The sequence below is a fragment of the Eupeodes corollae genome, chromosome 2 (assembly GCF_945859685.1).
Source record: "Eupeodes corollae chromosome 2, idEupCoro1.1, whole genome shotgun sequence".
NCBI classification, from domain to species: Eukaryota; Metazoa; Arthropoda; class Insecta; order Diptera; family Syrphidae; genus Eupeodes; species Eupeodes corollae.
Window position 1 is genome coordinate 126133736 of NC_079148.1, and position 18828 is coordinate 126152563.

General features: G+C 32.7%; 1 protein-coding gene across 5 annotated transcripts in view; it reads left to right on the plus strand.

Annotated features, from left to right (window-relative positions):
- Positions 1-18828, plus strand: part of LOC129947732 (la-related protein Larp4B) — a 55296-nt gene that overhangs the window by 9801 nt on the left and 26667 nt on the right. Inside the window, exon 2 of one of the 5 annotated variants that reach the window (XM_056058398.1) lies at positions 498-689. The exons of 3 other annotated variants lie outside the window; for them this stretch is intronic. In XM_056058398.1, the coding sequence (XP_055914373.1) occupies positions 587-689 (103 nt within the window). In that variant the 5' untranslated portion in view covers positions 498-586. Of the gene's footprint in view, positions 690-18828 lie in introns of all 5 variants that reach the window. One more of the 5 variants, XM_056058397.1, reaches the window with a different exon arrangement.

The following is an 18828-nucleotide window of genomic DNA, read 5'->3' on the forward strand; positions in this document are numbered from 1 at the left end:
AACATCATCATTTTTTTTTCCTTTATATGCCTTCTTTGCCTTCGGTTTTTCTTTTCTCTTGTTGAAATTGAAAAGGGCGAGCTCAGTGCAAATTTTGTTTTTGTTTTAAACCAAGTCATTTTCTGTGTACCGTACCGGAGACCGAACGGATTACGGACCAGTGCCACAAGAGAAACGGAACGGTAACATTTTGCGAACATTTCCAAACTGAACCGAACCGAGCGAATCAATTTGAGAAAAGAGGAAAATTCTTTTCTCTTTTGTTTCATTTCATTTTGAGGGAATTTTACATTGACTAACGGAAAATCGCAGCGAGAGAAAGAGAGAGAGAGAGCAAAAATCATCTGTTTTCTAGGATGGAATTTTAAATTTCTCTTTACAGTGTGATTTTATTATTTTCTTTTTTGTTGGTTTGTGGAACTTTTTTATTTTCGTAATTGCAAATTTTTGACAATTTGATTAAAATATTTGTGGTGTGGCAAAATCGCGAAAAATAGGTATAATATTTTTTTGAAATTTTGAAATTGTTGTCAACGAAAAGAAGTATACGCGGGCGTGTTTTTTAAACAAAATAAATAAATTTTGTATGCATAACGAAGCTGGAATTTGGCGAGAACGAGGAGGGAGGGCAGCAGTAGCTAGTGGTTGTTTTAATTGGGTACAAAGTACCTATGGAATGGAGATTGCTGGTGAGTAATTTTGTTTCTTTTTTTTTTGACAATCAATGACTTGCTTCAAAAAAGAAAAAAGAAAAAATAAGTAGGTATTCAGAAACTATACGACAGTTGTGACGTAAGCAATGAATTATCTAAATTGGGAAGTTTTGTTCTGAAGCAAATACCTACCAACATATCTACCCAAACTATGTGCATAACAAGAATTTTTGGTCTACTTAAGAAAATGAGGATATTTGTTATAATATAGATATTTAGTCGAAATTCGTGCTGCGGTAATGGAAAGTTGAGCCGATATTTAGCCTAGCTACACATTTAACTTATAGCACATCATTTCAAGGATTGAGTAGTTCTTGTTGTTTTGCTAGTCAAGACTCGTTAAACTTTCATAGAACATAAAACAAGCTATCAATTCTTCTAATTAAAATAATGGAAGGTCATCGATTTATAGGTATTGGGTATACAAATAAGTTTTCTTGAATTGATTTGGAGATGGGTATGAAAATTTAACATCTTAGGAAAACCACCTTCCTATCTAGTAATTTACAAAGTGTTATAAAATTCGTTAAACAAGTAATAACCTATAATATCTTAATTAAGAACCGAATTGGCAAATGGAAGTCAAAGTGTATCTAAGATTTTCAATGATCTCATCGATAATGTTTAAAGAAAACATGTTAAAAAAAAATGAATAAAATTAGGCCCTATTGTACTTTCCTAAATAATTTTTAAATATAAATACCTACGTTATTATTAATAAAATTATACATTTGACCTTATCACAGACCCCTTCGAGGAAGATTTATACTTTGAATGGCGAAAAAACTGGCATAACTAAAATGTTAACACCATATTCAAGAGTAGATTTTTGACAAACCATACATTTTGGCCCAACCAACCGACAAAATAAATGAGAATTTTAAATAAATTTAAACAAATAAAAAATTACTGAACTGTTGTTATTCCTTAACGTAAAAATTGTTACAAATTTTATTGTTACAAGTGTCAATTAGCTATGGCAAGTCCTAACTCAGATAGGGAGATGAGTTGGAACTGTTGAACTGTTAAATTGAGTGATTTGCTTAAAAACAAAGAATTTGTTGTGCTTGAAAGAAAACAACCAAGATATAAGTAATTAGGTATTCATCTAAATTGATTTTAGTTTACTCGTTTTTCTTTCTTAACACAAAATAGAGCTTTAAACAGAGTCCGAGCATATCGAGCATGCTCTGAACAAAGCGTGTTCTGAGCGTTCAGAATTATTGTTGAAACACACCTGAACACTTAAGCTGTCACTATTGAACAATTTTGTCATTTCAAGAGAATGACAAAGGAAACAAATGAAACAAGAAATTAAATTGAAATGAAAAAAATAACTATAGTCAAACTAAAGAAATTAAAGTGACAGTCATATTTCTCGTCTTTTTCAATTCTCCTTAAATATAACCAAGGCTTCAAAAATATGCATTTTATTTGATAATTCTCATATAAAGAATTATCATTTTTTCGCGCAGGTAGATTTGGGGTGACATCTCTCAAATCTTGTGTTTATTATTCAGATGTATATGCCAAATCATTAAGGCAAGTAACACGATTGAACAGCAACGTTCACATGATAAAACTTTATTATCAAAATGAGTGTTCGTTAAGGCAAACGTTGCGCGCATTGCGCCCATTTTACGGTAGTCGTGCTGGCCCTTCAAAGTCAACTCTTCAACGTGTGGGCGGCCAAATTGGAGATGACTGGTTCTTTAAACAATCAGCCTACACCCGTACGTTCAAAGAACGCAAGATCGGCCGAGAACATCGCCGCGGTCGGTGAAAGTGTTCAGCAAAACCCGAGGCAGTATATTCCTCGCAGTGCACAAGAACTCGGCCTTTCGCAGACTTCAATTTGTCGAATTTTGCGTCGGGACTTGGGCCTACACCCGTACAAGATCCATCTGACCTAGGAGCTCAAAGTTAATGACCATAAACAATGCCGTGTGTTCACTGAATCGTTTTTAGTGACGATACTCATTTTTGGATGAACGGCTGTGTTAACAAGCAAAATTGTTGTATATGGGACGACACCAACCCACGCGAGGTTCACCAGGTGAAAATGCATCCTCAAAAAGTTACTGTTTGGTGTGGGGTTTAGGCCGGCGCGGCGGCGTAATTGGTCCGTACTTCTTTGAAAACGAAGTTAGTAAGGCGTTCACAGCGAGGGCTACATAATGATGATAACTAATTTCTTATGGCCCAAATTGAACCCTATGTACCTAGCCAACATGTGGTTCAAGCAGGACGGCGCTACGTGCCACACAGCAAATGCCACGATATCTACACACAACATCTTCCCGCCCTTATTGAAAAACCCTTTATGTATAAACTCACCTTCTGCACTAGTCCGACTATTTTCTTGCTTCAATTTAATTGTTCGATTTTTTTTCTTCAATTTCACCTGTCAAATGCTTGTGTTCGGCATTCTACTCGGTCTGCATAGTCGCACGCTCATAGAGCACAATCAGAACACGATCAGAACGAAAAAATAAACACAAGTTTGAAGCTATGAAAGTTCAGATATAAAAATGAAACAAATTTTTTGTTTGATAGTTCAGACTCTCCTAGGACCTCAAAACAAAAACGCCTTATAAACCAATGCTTTTTATTGATAAACATTTTTTGAAAATAAGTTGGTATAACTGGCACCCGATTCTACTTTCATAAGTAGTACGATTTGAATTCGAATAGAATCAAAAGTAGAATCGAGTCACATAGTAGGGCCCCAGACGAAGATACGTACAAGAAGTTTAGAAACGCCAATAGTTTACTATTCCTGCGTTGATGTAAAACCTCTTAACCTAGGAATTTATTTCTTTGTAATATTTATAAAAATTCCAATTAAATTTATGCCAATATTGCCTTAATTTAAAGATGCATACCTCATGAATTCAAAATAATTTACCTATGAGCAACAAAACTTTCATTGGGATAGGTCATCTAACTCTCTATCTCTAAAGGTCTTATTTTAGGTACTTAAGAATAGTTTGATCAGTATGAAAAAAAAACTAAATCCTAAGAATTAGAAAAAAAGGAATGTGAAAATTGAGTAGGAACTCGTGAAACTTAAGTTTAGTCTATGTACGAATAATCAAATTGTATAAGAAATTCTTCTTAAAATGAAGAAAATCGCAGAATAATATTTAGACATAATTTTTAATACGTTTACCTAATAACCTGTACATAATTGCGCCAGTATTTTTGTTTAAAACTAAAAATAAATCAGAATCGTTTCGTTTATGAGCTCAGCCTTTAGAAAAAAAAGTTTGGTCCACATGTGATTTGATGGCTTAAACATGACCTATGGTTCTTTTCAGTAGTACCTGTGGCATGATGGTGCGTTGGACTGTCATGCCAGAGGTTTTGGATTCGATCCCTCCTATACCATCTTAAGTCTTTTAACGGGTACTGCCTCTTGCGAGGAATTGACAAATTCTCCAAGAGTAACTCTTGTCATAAAAAAGTGCTTTCTCAAATTAGCCGTTCGGATTCGGCCTAAAACTGTAGGTCCCCTCCATTCCTGACAACATTACTCGCACACAGGAATGGTTGAGAGTTGTAGGTCACTAGGCGCCACCCAATTTATTATTTATTTATGATTCTTTTAAAGAATTTATTTCCTTCTCTTTCGTTTGTACAAAATATGTCAATGTTTCATAATTTGCTGTGGGATAATGAATGAGACCTATAAACTTGTGGTTTTCATAGTTAAATTGGTTTGTTATTAAAAAATGAATAAAGGCTATGATTTTGATGAAATTCGAAATGGCGGCTTCATTCTGCTTTTCTTAGAATTACGAGTTTGCAGCCTCTTGAAGTGAACTGACATAACCTAATAATTTTGACAGCTAATTTAGTGTATAATTGACATTTCATGTATCGATTTTGCCCGGAATGTCCATATAAAACATCTTACACATGAGCTACGAACTACAAACTGTGGATGTTCGCATATTTTGACGTTTCTTTCTATTCGCATACAGCTACGAATTGTCAATTTTATAAACTGCCCTTTTCAACAAACAAAACAAGAGTGTTATAATTTTGAGGTTAAGTTGAAAAATGTATTCGTTACAGTGTGGATGGTATGTGAAACCGCGAATAGAGTTTGACAGTTCGTAGTAACCACACTGCAATTCGTTACTACCAAATTGTTTTTACAAAATTGTCTTGTTTTAGAGAACAAAATGCAAATTTTACTATCCTAACATGAGTGTCAATTGGTTTTTTTTTTTATAATTTAAAGGTGTTTTTCGTTGAAAGTGACTTTTTGAATGTGTAAGATCACGTTTGTTCGGCTATTGTTAATTAGTTGTTCGCTCTGATGTGCAAGGCCCTTAATGGTTTTTGCGGTTGTTGAAAGTGAATTTATCATTAATTTCCCATCAAAATTAACAAATGAAATACGATTGACAAAAAAACCTTCTTTCTCCAAATTTGAAACAAAGTTGCAACTTTCAGGTTTTTACGAACACTGCATGTGAAATATACTGACGAAAACAACATGTACATTGTAGACATAATATTGTGACTAATGTTTGTAGGCAGCAAAAATATAAAAATAATACAAAATTATTTATGTAGTCCCCAGTGCATACATATTATCTATCGAAAATAGAATGAGCAAGTAAATACAAAGTGTTCTTTTATGTTCAAAGTCATCATAATATTTTATTATCTTCTACCTACGTCTTTTGCAAGTCCTTTATGATGACCAAATAACAAAAAAAAAGAATTGTCAAACAATAAAAGCGAGATGCTATGAAAGAAAGACACTCTTGATAGAGCGGGTGGTTGTGCAAATTTGAATTGAGAATAGAAAGAATTTATTGTCGAGTGTCGAATTTGTTTTGATTATTGTTATTTTTTTAAATTCAACATTTGTCTTACAATAGAAATGAAAATTGTCTTTGGGTTAATTTTAATTATTTGGGCCAAGTTTTTCAGTACAAGATCATTTTTGCCTCGGAGTTAAATTGGAGTAAACTCCTGAAACAATGTTTTACAGTCTATTATGATCCTGTAGTTAACTTTGAGTTAACCTTTTAAATTTGGTGAGTTAACTATGTTTTAAATATAGAGATGTTTTTGACAGCTACTGAAATTGCAATGGAAAAGTTATTTTTATTTCTTTTTGTGAAAAAATGAGTAATGGCTGAAACAAAAACACTCTTCAGCTTCAGCTTCTTCTGCGTTACGTTGGACCTGCTTTGAGGTTGCTGACATTTCTGATATGGCACTTCTGTCATTAGCAGCCGTTATTTTTACTCAAAATAAAATAAAATATGAGTTTTGAAATCAAAAAAATTAAATATGGGAATCCCTCCAAAAGCAAACGTACTTTGTTTGTTAACTTTTTTACAGCTGTTGAGCTGTCAAACAAAGTAAATGTTCAGCAAAATTGAACTAGAGCTTCTGTTTGGAGTCACATTACGTTATTTCCTTACGAATGTCAAATGCAACGTGAGGTGAAAGCTTTATTGTGATAGCATGAATTGAATTCCTTTGCCTGAACTCGTAAACGTCAGGCGAAGACGAAGCTGAAATATGTTTGTGTTTCAGCCATTATTGTTTGTTATAGTCAGGCTCCGACCTGAGCGATGGGGATATATACGAAAATGTAAGTTTAAAAGTTTTGATAAGAAAGATACGTTATCAGATTGCGAACAATTCATTTCCATTTATTTGGAGAAAAAATGTAAATTTCGTTTATTCATTTTGAATAGTTAAATATAACGGCTGGTTACTGTCAACCAACATGTGAAAATGTATCGATTTCGATAATTTTTTGACATCTGAATCGATAACTTTTCAGTGATACCACTTATGAGGTTAACAATAAACCCTCACCGAAAAACTAGATCGTAACTGAATTCTGAATTCAGGATTTACTAGCATTGAAAAACTAGGCCTTATTGTTTAAAACTTTTCTGAACTCATCAACTAAATAAGATGGATTGACAAAACTGGAATCTACCATAAAATCTATAACAAAGTCAAATTGTCGTGCACACTTATTTGAACTTTCTTTCTTTTTACGTTTCGAGCTATAATTAGTTTGGTTGGAGCCAATAAATCTGTATTCATAGTCCTTAATGTATTACCGAGCTTTGAGAGACAAACATGGACTGTCCTTATTAAAATCAAGATGTCTGTCAAACGCTACCATTTTAATTAATTGAAAGGATTTTTCTTACTTTTATGCTAATGTAAATGGTGCCTTCTGAATTATTAACAATTACTGAGTGAGGAATTTACTTTGTTGAATCTAAGTAAAAGTTCTTATATACCAAGAATAATACAATTCTGTATGTATCGTGGTGGTCATATATTTAGAAACAACAATTCTAAACACACGTATTTTTGGATTATTTGTATGATGTTATTATTAATTAATTAAAAATAAGTCTTGTGCTTTAGAACTCTGGAAGCTCTAAAGCTAAAACACTGAATTGCTCGATAAAGATGGTATTTGGTGCAATTAAAGTCTACAAAAAAACTGGCAGCCTTGAAACTCGTAAAAGAAACCCAAAAGAATAAAAATCCACTCCGAAAGATATCAGGTTGATATGCCGGGTTAGCAAAGCCTATCTTTTATTGATTTCAACCAAATTAAAAAAGGTGGTGACAATTCGGTCAAGAGGTATCAGCTAAAACTTCAACTTTTAAAACATGATCTTCTTGGATGTATTGCCAAAAAAACACGTTTCAAAAAAGAATTTGAAGAGACGTTTGACGTTTGCTACGCTTCACATACGTAAAGCAATGTGATTCTGAAATTATATACTTTGGAGTGATAAATTCAAATTTGAAGTAGGAAATTTAAAAAGGAAATGGATACTAAATATGCTCCAAAGAGCTTTAATTATGGAGGAGGAAACATGATGATTTGGGTTGCTTTCTCGTTTCATTGAATCGCCTATTGATATTATCGAAACTTCTAGCCAGACGGGGATAGATAGCTTAACCAAGACACAATCAATTTTGGAGAACTGTTTGAAAATATAAAGGAGGTCTGGAAGAGTAAACCCCCATGAAAATGCCGCACCTTTGTAAAGACTTCAGGGATGCAGTGAAAGTTAGGCAATTTAATATTGCTACAACATTCTTGTTTCTAATTCTATGGCCACCACCGTATCTACTCATAAGTCATAACAATAATGAAGTTAAAAGAGATTTATTTTTATTCAACCAGTATCAAACAGTATTTTTGTAAAAAGGTAGATATATCTGATTTTTGCACTTGATGCTTCAAATTTAAGCCACTTGAGTAATTTTATTGGTAGTAGGTAAATAAGTTCAATAGATAGGCACTTATGTGTACCACCTACCTTCAATTTATTTTATTATTTGCATTCGTTAAGATAAGATTAAATTATAATTCTGAGGCCAATAAATCATTGTTACTGTTTCCTAGAAAAATAAAAATTAATATTCTATTAATAGATCGTTTTGTCTTTTCTATTTTTTATTGAATACCTGCTGTTTTTAAATATAAAATACATCTATTTTGTTTATCTCTCATATTTGTTATAAAGTATTAAAGTGGTTTAATTCTGAAAGTTTGGATTGCTCTTTGAAGTTCTATACACCTTGCGCGATTGTTTTCTTGTTATTTTTATTGAAAATAACGATTGTCTCAGCTTAAAGGCAATGAACATAAAAAAATAAAACAGCGGCGGGCGCACATGAATATTTGATAAAATGCAAATTTGAATAGAATGTTGTACTGAAGGGTAGGTACCCTAAAAAATATTATGTATGCACCTTTCGAAATGACAAGTAACACATTTCTCTTCTCAAACAATCAATTCAGTTTTAACTTCCTTTCTTTTTTCTATTCCTCATTTTAAATACTAGAGAGTCACCAGTTGTGACATTATGTACGTTAACCAAAGTGGCGACAAAAGACTACCTAGAAAGTCTGTTCTCGACTCATAGTTTGACACAAAACTAGTTCCCATACCTGCTTTTCACATAAATACCTAAATTAATTTTCCATTACTTTTCAATTGAAACCTTTTATCCCGTGGACACAATAGCCATCCCTAATGCAAGTTACGGTTGATTACAAAATCGATGTATTTCGAAGAAAAAATAAAAACAAAAGAATACTGTCTGGGTGTCTGAGTGTAAATTTAAAAACAAGCCGAATATACCAGCTATTGAAAAGACATTTTACCAGAAGCTAAATTTATAATTTAAACCACTTTGCTTAAGGTGAAAGAACTCAGCTAAATTAATTTTGTGCATTCGTTTCTTTTGTAAGTTGTTAGTTGTTTTTTTTTTGCATTTTTTAAGTTAAGTCAAATATTTAATTTTTCGGTTAAGTCAAGTTCAAGGTCAGCAAAGGGAAATCCCCGGCAGATGTCGCTTGTCAGTATTTTGATGATGTCATTTTTTGTGCTCGGCCTTGAGGTTTATAATACATTTTTTGAGAGCTGTCATCGTCAAAATCATCTTCAGAATCATAGTGTGGCGGTGTTATTTATGTTTATTTTTAAAGCAATGCATTACTCTTGGTAAACAAACAAATTTATAATACATACAAGTTTGATATATTTTTAGAATCAGAATAAAAACAAAATATTATAACAATTTATTTGAATTATCATAATGAAATGTGGTTTGTTTTTTTTTTTTTGTTGGCATAAATAAAACGCATTAGGTATTGCTTGTTTTTTGATTATTACGCTTTAAAACACTTAACACCTTAATTGAATCCTTTTAAAATAAAACCAACTATAACTTCCTCGAATGATTTTAAAACCACGCAATTTGATGCAAACAAAAATGATAATTGTAATTTGATCATATCTACCCACAATTTGAAATTATATAATTGTTTATTCAAGGTTGATTTTTGCTTTCCAATAATTAATTTCTGAACAGGTATCGAATTATTTAATTTTTGGGCATAATAATGAACTTGAATTCGGGGAAGTAATTATTTCATTCGTTGAAAATGAAATATGGGTACCTACAAGGGATTACTTTTCTAGGACGAAATTCTTAGAATTTTCAATATAAGTACCTACTTCTAAAATTACGAAATAAAATGAGCAAAATATATTGTGTTTATTTTCATGAAAAACTCACAGAAGTATATATTTAATGACAATTTTTTTACCTGTATGAAAACTAATATTTTTTGTGCACCAATTTGAAGAATCAAAATTTTATATTGTTTTTCATATTTTGTACGAAACGAGCCCCTTCAATATGTTGTCCTGTTCATTATACCACAAGTTGTTCAAAGAAAGTGAATGGTGTTTATTTCCTATTTGTATGATGACATTACGTTTGTGACATATAGTGGTGTACAAAATAATAAGAGTGAAATTCTGTTACTACAATTTTATCACAAAAGTTCTTATTAAAAAATAAATTGATCACGTGTATTGTAAGTTAATATTATTTCCAATTATTGAAGTCAAATTTCAATTAAAAGAAAACGTCTTCTTCATGACCAAAAGAGTCGAACAGGTAAAATTATTATTTTTAAAGAAAATGAGTAAATTGGTAACCCAAGAGGTCATCAATTGGTTGGATGGTCTTTGTTCTAAAGAACCGCTTTACACCTGTGCCTCTTGTGGTCTTCTAGCACGATTCTATTTTTAAAATCTTTCTTTCGGGTTTATATCGTAATTGTGAAGGCCATTGTAAAACTAACACATTCTTTTTTATAAACTACCTTGGACTTTAGCGAGGAGCAGTTTATCTTCTACAATTGAAAGCATAAAGTTTTCCAATATTTGGAGGTACGTTTCTATGGTCAAAATATTTTCGACCCAAAAGATAGGACTACTCTATTATAAGAAAAACACCCCTAAATTTGTAATTCCCGCCAACATGCTCTACCATCTTTATGGTAGTTTCTAGGATTTATTTTTTGATTGTTTTTCCCTCTAACAAAAATCCGATCATCAGATTCAAACAAAATTTATTTTGGTTTCGTCGCTGTACTTGCCAACAGACGCCTTAAACGTTATTTTAGATCTTCTACCAATCGACCTTTTTATTAAATACATAGTTTCCTGCAGCGCTATTAGGCGGAAGGAATCAAATAGCTGGATGTCAAAACCTTATGGTCACTACGAAATTGATTCCCTCAGATATTATCTCGGTAGACACTGACTACTGCACTCCTACTTTGAACCTTAGTAAGGATTTTAAGGTTATTTTCCCATCCAGAGAAGATTGGGAGGATGACATCGTATCGATAGGTGCGGAGTTGGTTCTAAGATCTTTTCTGAGTCCCTAAATGTAGCTAAATCCTTTAGGCTTTAAAGACAGTCAGGCAGCTGTCAAAGCCATTAATTCGGCCACATCCTCATCTAAATTGGTCCAGCAATGTCGCGATGAGCTTGCTAGCCTGAATATTAACCTCGGTGTCACCCTGATCTGGGTTCCGGGCCATAGTGGTATCGTGGGAAATGAACGAGCTGACGAGCTAGCCAGGCAAGGATCGGCCCTTCATAGCTCACTTGCGGAAATGGTTAACATTCCTCTTGGTGCTATGAAGGGTAAAATCTTTTCTATCTACCAAACCGAAAAGACGGAGCAATTTACCCAACTGCATTATATCTATGAAGATATGGCCCACCTATAACAAAACCCGTACAAACGATCTTCTATGCAGGCCAAGGCAAGACATAGCCAGGATTGTTGCGGTTTGTACCGGACATTGGCCTATAGGAGTTCATGCGGAGAAGTTGGGTATCTCCTACAACACCTTTTGCCGTAGTTGTAGTGACCAAAGAGAAAGTGAAACGATAATCCATTTCCTCTGCAAATGTCCTGCTTTGGCAAACACTAGAATGAAATACTTTGGAAAAGCATTCTTTCACGAACTTGATGAGCTATCTGAGACACAGATTAGAGACCTAATCTTTTTTCTCAATGCGACAAAATGGCTCTAACATAATCGCTATGAAGCTTCTCTATCAATCTATCCCTTTCAATCAAAGGTCAAACGAGTTTTTGGTATCAAAACGGCGTACTACAGCGCTAATTGGATCTCAGGCTAGGTTGCCTTGAGATCGCCATTTCTACCTACCTACCTTCGTCGCTGTACAAAATATTTGTCCAGTTTCTTGGAAACATGAAAGGTTGGTTGAGGTTTGCGAATTCAATGCTCTGATTTATGTTTTCCAGTGGAACTTATCTACCTTATCTTCCGTGTACATTTTTTTTCTTGTAAACGATGAATCTTTCGGGAGCTTACATTTAACGATATATTTGTTTTAATGAAGGTGCATTTTGCAAATGGGTCCTTAGGAGCTACTAGTTTGGGCTAGTTTTTGTGTTTTATATCGGTCCTTTAATACTGAAGCCAAAACAGAAGAAGAACAATGTACAAAGTACACGCTTAGGCTTCGCCTGACGTTTACGAATTCAGCCATAGGATTTCAATGCATGGGATCACAATGAATCTTTGACTTCACGTTTTGTTTGACAATCGTAAGGAAAACGGAAGCTTTAGTTTAAGCATAACCATTGCTTATTATGGGCTGTGTAAGTTACTTCCGCGATAAATTTATTTTTTTTTCGATTTCAAAACTCACATTTTTATTTTTACTGCACGAAATATCAAAACAAACTTTTGAGAAAGAATTACAGCTGCTAATGACGGAAGTGCCATTTTAGAAATTTCATTCAAAGCAGTCTAGAAGCAGGCCCATCGTAACGCAGACGAAGCAGAAGCTAAAACGTGTTTGTGTTTCAGCCATTAGTTACAAGATCAAACAGCGTTCTTCTTCAGAACAATGTTTTGTGCGTATCATTTTTTTTAGTTTCAAAGCTAAAGGATTGCAAACTTTCAGTTTACTCTTATTATTTTATCCGCTAAAAATTACTTTGAAAATACGAATAACAGTGCTTTAATAAATACTTATGGACATTTTTGAGAGCAAATTCAAAAATGTTTGTATATTTTAAAAATATAATCTTGGAAAATTATTGCGATAGAATTTTTAAAGTGAAGAAAATGTATGGATTCACACTTATTATTTGAGCCAACACTTTTATGCAAACGTGGTATTTTGTACACACTTTCTTATCATATTTCTTTAAATTTGTCAATTATTTCTTCTCATGTATGTATAATATACATTGTATATGATACATTTTTCCAAGTTTGTTATTGTCAGAATAAACGCAACCCATTTAAAAATGATCTCCGATGCACATCTCACTTTTTATATTCACCATAATGAATATTTTTAAAAAATAAATTCCACGTCGGAAAAATGAAACATTGGCTCTTTTGGTACCGTGAACTAAATGTGGCCAACTTTTAAGAATCGGTCTTATTTCACTTTTGTAAAATGCAGCAAAATGGTCAATTTTCAGCAGATGATTTAAAAGAGGTTGAAAAAAGCCAGATTTGTTTTATTATTGTTGAAAGTCAACAGTACCTCAAATCCTATAGAGTGTCCAAGCAGGGGCCTTATTTAACTTTTTTCGAAGTGCAATATGACCAACAACTCAACATTTTCTTAATTTCATTTTTTTAAAGTGTTAATAACAACAATTTTTTTAAAGGTTTTCTTCTTTCAATTGGCTTTATTTTTTTACGGTATTGGCATAGTATTCTGTCTTTGCAATTAATAAACATACAGTTGTGTTGATAAAAATAGCAGTGCTCTCCAAATAAAACAAAAAGGACTTCAATATTAACGTTATAAAATATTTCATTAAACTTCTAATAACAAACTAAAATATTTTATTCATAATAACATAAAATAAGTACTATCGATTTTTTAAATAAAAATGGCAGCGCATGACAAAGTACTAGATCTATTACGTCAGAAGTCAGAAAAACTGTAATAAGTTATATGAAAGTATACAAAGAATGTTAGCTTATAATTAGTACTTTGTTGCATAACCATTGTTTTTTATGATGCTTTGCATCTACGAGGTATCAAGTCCACTAAAACCTAACACCTCTCGACTGGTATTGCGTTCCACGAATCACGCACTGCTTCCCACGAATTTTTCGAATTCTTGGGTTTTGTTTTATGAACTTAGTTCTTAATATCCCCCCACAAATTTTCGATGAGGTTAAGGTCAGGGGATTGAGCGGGCCACTCCATAACAGATAACTTCTTCTGCGCAAACCATGATTTTGCATTTTTTTTTGACGTATGCTGTGGGTCATAGTCTTGTTGGTATACCCAAACCAACGTCATTCCCTCTTCAGCATACTGTAATATAACCTCCTCGAGAATTTTCACATACTCGGTTGCATCCCTTATACCCCGATGGAATTAATAGGCCCGACCTCGTAATATGAAAAGCAAGCCCATATAATGTTTCCTCCACCATTCTTCACTATTTTTATAGCGTACCGTGGATCGTATGCTGCCCTTTGCGGTCTTCCACATATTCTCGACGACCCTTGGACCCAAAAAGGACGACTTTGCTTTCGCCGCTCCACAGAATATTCCTCCTTTTCTCTTTTGCACAATCTCTATGCGCTTTAACAAACTGCATTCTCTTTGCCACATACCTTTTCGTCAAGAATGGTACGCGTGGACTTCGGGCTGGTAACTTAGCTTATAAAAGACGTTTTCGTATTGTGACAACGCTAACAGACAGTTAAGTCCTTTTCTAATTTTCCTAGAACCTATGGAAGATGTCTGGTTTGCTAATTGCAAAATTTTTCTTTTAGTTCTCTCAGTAGTCATCCTGTTTGGGCCTCGGGTTTTCGGTTTATTTTGCCATTTTAAGGCGTTACTGACCATTTTTGCTGAGCAGCCTAAGATCTCTTGAAAATATTGGTAAGTTTTTCCCTCCAAACGCAGTTTTCGAATAAGTTTTCGAATTTCTTCGGTGCAGTGTCTTGACCGTCCCATTGTTTATTTTTGACCTAATATTTATTAATTTTTTATATGCTAGTATGTTACAAATACTTAAAACTTTAAATAGTAAAATATTTACTTACCAAAAAATAAAAATAAAATCAATTTTTAACCTTTTTAATTATAAAATCAAAAGCACTGCTATTTTTATGAACACTCTAGGTATATCCAGAGAGTTTGAAATAATGAAAACGAAAGACCGTTAGATGCAAGTAACATGTTAAATTTTTTTGTAAGAATTTCTGTTATTTAAATAATTGAAAATTTAATAAAATCTGTCCAGCACTGCTATTTTTATGAACACAACTGTATCTAGCTTATCTTCCGTGTAGATTTTTTTCTTGTAAGCGATGAATCTTTCGAGCTTACATTTAACGATATATTTGTTTTTATCAAGGTGTATGTTGCAAATGGATTCTTAGGAGATTCTCCAACTATTTTTCTGTCGGTGGTTGATGCAGTTTTCTATGGACGTCCTCTTGTTTCTGCTAGTTTTTGTGTTTTATATCGGTCCTAATACTGAAGCAACAACACACCGATAACGATGAAGTGCATATGCAAAAACCTTTTTTTTATTTAAAAACTCATTTTTTACTTCACGAAAAATCAAAACAATTTTTTGAGGAAAAATAACAGCTGTTAATGACGGAAGTGCGATTTTAGAAATGTCATATTAGAAATGTCATTCAAAGCAGCCTAGAAGCAGGCCCATCGTAACGCATGAAGCAGAAGCTAAAGCGTGTTTGTGTTTCAGCCCTTATTTACAAAATCAAACGGCGTTCTTCTTCAGAAGAAAATAACGGTGATAAATACTTGACATTTGGCAGTGACTAACATTTTGAAAGCAAATTCAAAAATGATTGTACATTTGAAACATACAATTTTCGAAGGTTATTACGATAGAAATCATAAAGTGAGTAAACTTATTGTTTCTCATTTTTACCACTAATTTATTTGCAAACGCGTTGTTTTCCTATCATACTTCTTAAAATTGCTCAATTATTTCTTGTAAAGGACATAATCATTTTTTTCCAAGTTAATTATTGTCAGAATAAATGCGACCTATTTGAAAATGATCTCCTCACTGTTTATATTAATCATATTGTTAATTATTAAATTGTGTTTTTTGGTACCGTGAAATCTGGTCAACTTTTAAGAATCGGTCTTAAATTTGTAAAATGAAGCAATAGAGTTTTATTACACTTTTAAAAGTCCCCAAATCCTATAGAGTGCCCAAGAAGGGTATTATTTAACCTTTTTCAAAGTGCAATATGGCCAACAGTTCAATATAGGCCTCATTTCAATTTTTTAAAGTGTAATACCTATCTAAGAACAATTTTTTAAATGTTTTCTTCTTTCAATTGTCTTTATTTCACGGTATTGGCATTTCTTCACTTTTGCAAAGTGCTATGAGCCCAAGTTTTTAAAGTGTGTCTTATTTCAAAAGGCTTTTTTCTACGAATTTGTAGATAGCTCAACTTGTTTAAAATGGTAAGGCAAGGATGGGAAAAAATATCAGAACCAAATTTTAAGCAAATTAAATTACTCTATCTCAAGGCACATTAGTGCATTTGGGCGCAAGAGAAAATACCCGAATTTACAACAACACAACTTGTGCGAGCTTATTTTTATTTTTATTTATTTCATTTATTAGTTTAAAAAACTCTTAACAATAAGATGTTATATTTAAAATAATACTTAAAATATAACATAATACTTAAAATAATAAGCACAATATAAAGATTTAAATTTATTTAAGTTTTGCTCAGTCTTTAAGATATAAGAAAAGGCTATTAAAAAGTTGGATTTCTTTGTATAGTAGATTTTTTTGGGTTGCAGCTCTTCTGTATAATGGAAGTCTGAAATCACCGGTATTCCTTAGATTATAAAACGAATATGTTATATAGTTCACGTTCCGTTGTAAATATGTGGGATACATTTAATTTTTGATTTTAAAAATCATCACAAGCGCATTAAATTTAAGTCTTTGTTCAATATTTAACCATCCGAGGACCGTAAGCATGTCATAAATAGGTGTTCTATATTTGCACTTAAGCACTGTTCTCATTGCTCTATTCTGTAATACTTGCAGTTTTCTTATATTTTCACTATTTGACATGTACATATATTATCGACGAAGAGTAATCGAAATATGGTAGAATCAATGTTTTATAAATAGTTAATGCACAATTTAAAGTTATATACTTTCGAATTCTTTTGAAAAAAACGATCTTTTTAGAGATTTAAGCGCATTGATTATAAACATGTTGGCTAAATTTGAGTTTATTGTCGATAAAAACACCGAGGTATTTTATTCCATCCACACATTCGATAAGTTGACTGTTTATTAATATATTGACATTTAACCACCATTATTTAAGCACATACATTTAGTCTTAGTTACATTAAGTTTTAATTTATTTTTGCAGAGCCAGTTGTTTATTTTTTTAAAATTTGATTTTGCATTACACTTTCACAAGACTTGAAATCATCTCCTACAACGTAGATCAGGGTATCGTCTGCGAATTCAACATCAGATATAATTTTCACGACATCGTTTATATACAAAAGAAATAAAATTACACCCTATTTCGATCCTTGGGGCACGCCAGGGTAAACCTTTATTTTTTCCGAAAATGTTTCACTTATCTATACTTTTTGGAATCTTTCTGACAAATAACTTTTAAACCACTTTTGTTCAACTTCACGATTACCATACTTCATAAGTTTTTCAATTAATATATTTCTGTCTATAGTTTCAAACGCGCGTTTTAAGTCAAGAATTATAGTTTTACCGCTATCAATCTCTTTTTTCCACTCATTAATAAGCCAACATATCGATGTTTCGCAAGAGTGACCCTTTCTAAAACCCGATTGCTCTAAACACAGTATATTTTCTTTTTCAATAAAGTTCGTTAGTTGATTGCACACAATCTCTTCGAGGATCTTTTCATAAATCGGAAGCATATTTATAGGTCGCCAGTCTTCAGGATTTTTTGGATTTTGTACTTTTTCAAAATAGTATTCTGTCATTGCAATTGATAAATATTACCAATTGGGCATTTTGCTGGCTGAGATACTAGACAGCTGCGATGTGTATCGTGATGTCTGGTGTATCAGCTCCGTAAGCTACTTGATTAAGGTTCAAATTTTAGAGAAGTAAGAAAAGTTTTTCAATTAATATAAATTAACTTATGTTGTTAAAGTATTTGTAGTATTCAAACCCTAATAATTAAATTTTTGTTTTTTTATTTCGTATATTATCAAGTTGTCTATTCGGTGTTTTTATTAATTTATAATAATGAAAATTGCAAATTCCAAATTTATGAAAGTAGTTTTCACATTGCGATATCACTTTATATGTTTCTTTTATTCTTGTCATATCCCTATTTCCTGATATGCTTAATTCTTTAAGTTCAAAACATCAAGAGGTTACATAATACACCAAAGTACATATATATCTTCAAGGGAATTGTTTGTTGCTGCCTCTGTGGTTGGTGCAGTTCTCAGAAATATGTATGTAGGTTCACGGCTGAATTTATACCTCCATCCTGTTGTTTGTTTCTACAAATTTGATTTTTTATTCTTCAAAGATTTCAACAGGTGATTTTAGCTGCAATTTTAGATATATCTATGACTGTAGGTACTTGCCTAGAAAAAATACCTTCTTCCCTTCCTTCCTTCAATAAAATCCATGCAAATAACTTCGTTTAGTAGTAGTAGTAGTACCCGTGTCATGTTGGTTAGTGCGTTGGACTTTCATGCCAGAGGTCTTGGATTCTATCCCTGCTTGTACCATCTACATTTTTTTTCACGGGTATTGCCTTTTGCGAGGTATTGACAAATACTCCAAGAGTAATTCTTGTCATGGAAAGTGCTTTCTCACATTAGCCGTTGGAATCGGTTTAATAGCCGAAACACAAACACGTTTCAGCTTCCGCTTCGTCTGCGATACGTTGGGCCTGCTGCGAGGTTGCTTTGAATGACACTTTCAATATGGCACTTCTGTCTTCTGTTATTTTTTCTCAAAATAAAAAATAATATTAGTTTTGAAATCGAAAAAATTAAATTTATCGCGGAATTAGCTTACACAGTCTATAATAACCAAAGGAATCCCTCCAAAAGCAAAAGTATTTTGTTTTTTACAGCTGTTGAGCTGTCAGACAAAGCAAATGAACTAGTGCTTCCGTTTGGAGTTACATTACGTTATATCCTTACGATTGTCAAATGAAACGTGAGGTCAAAGC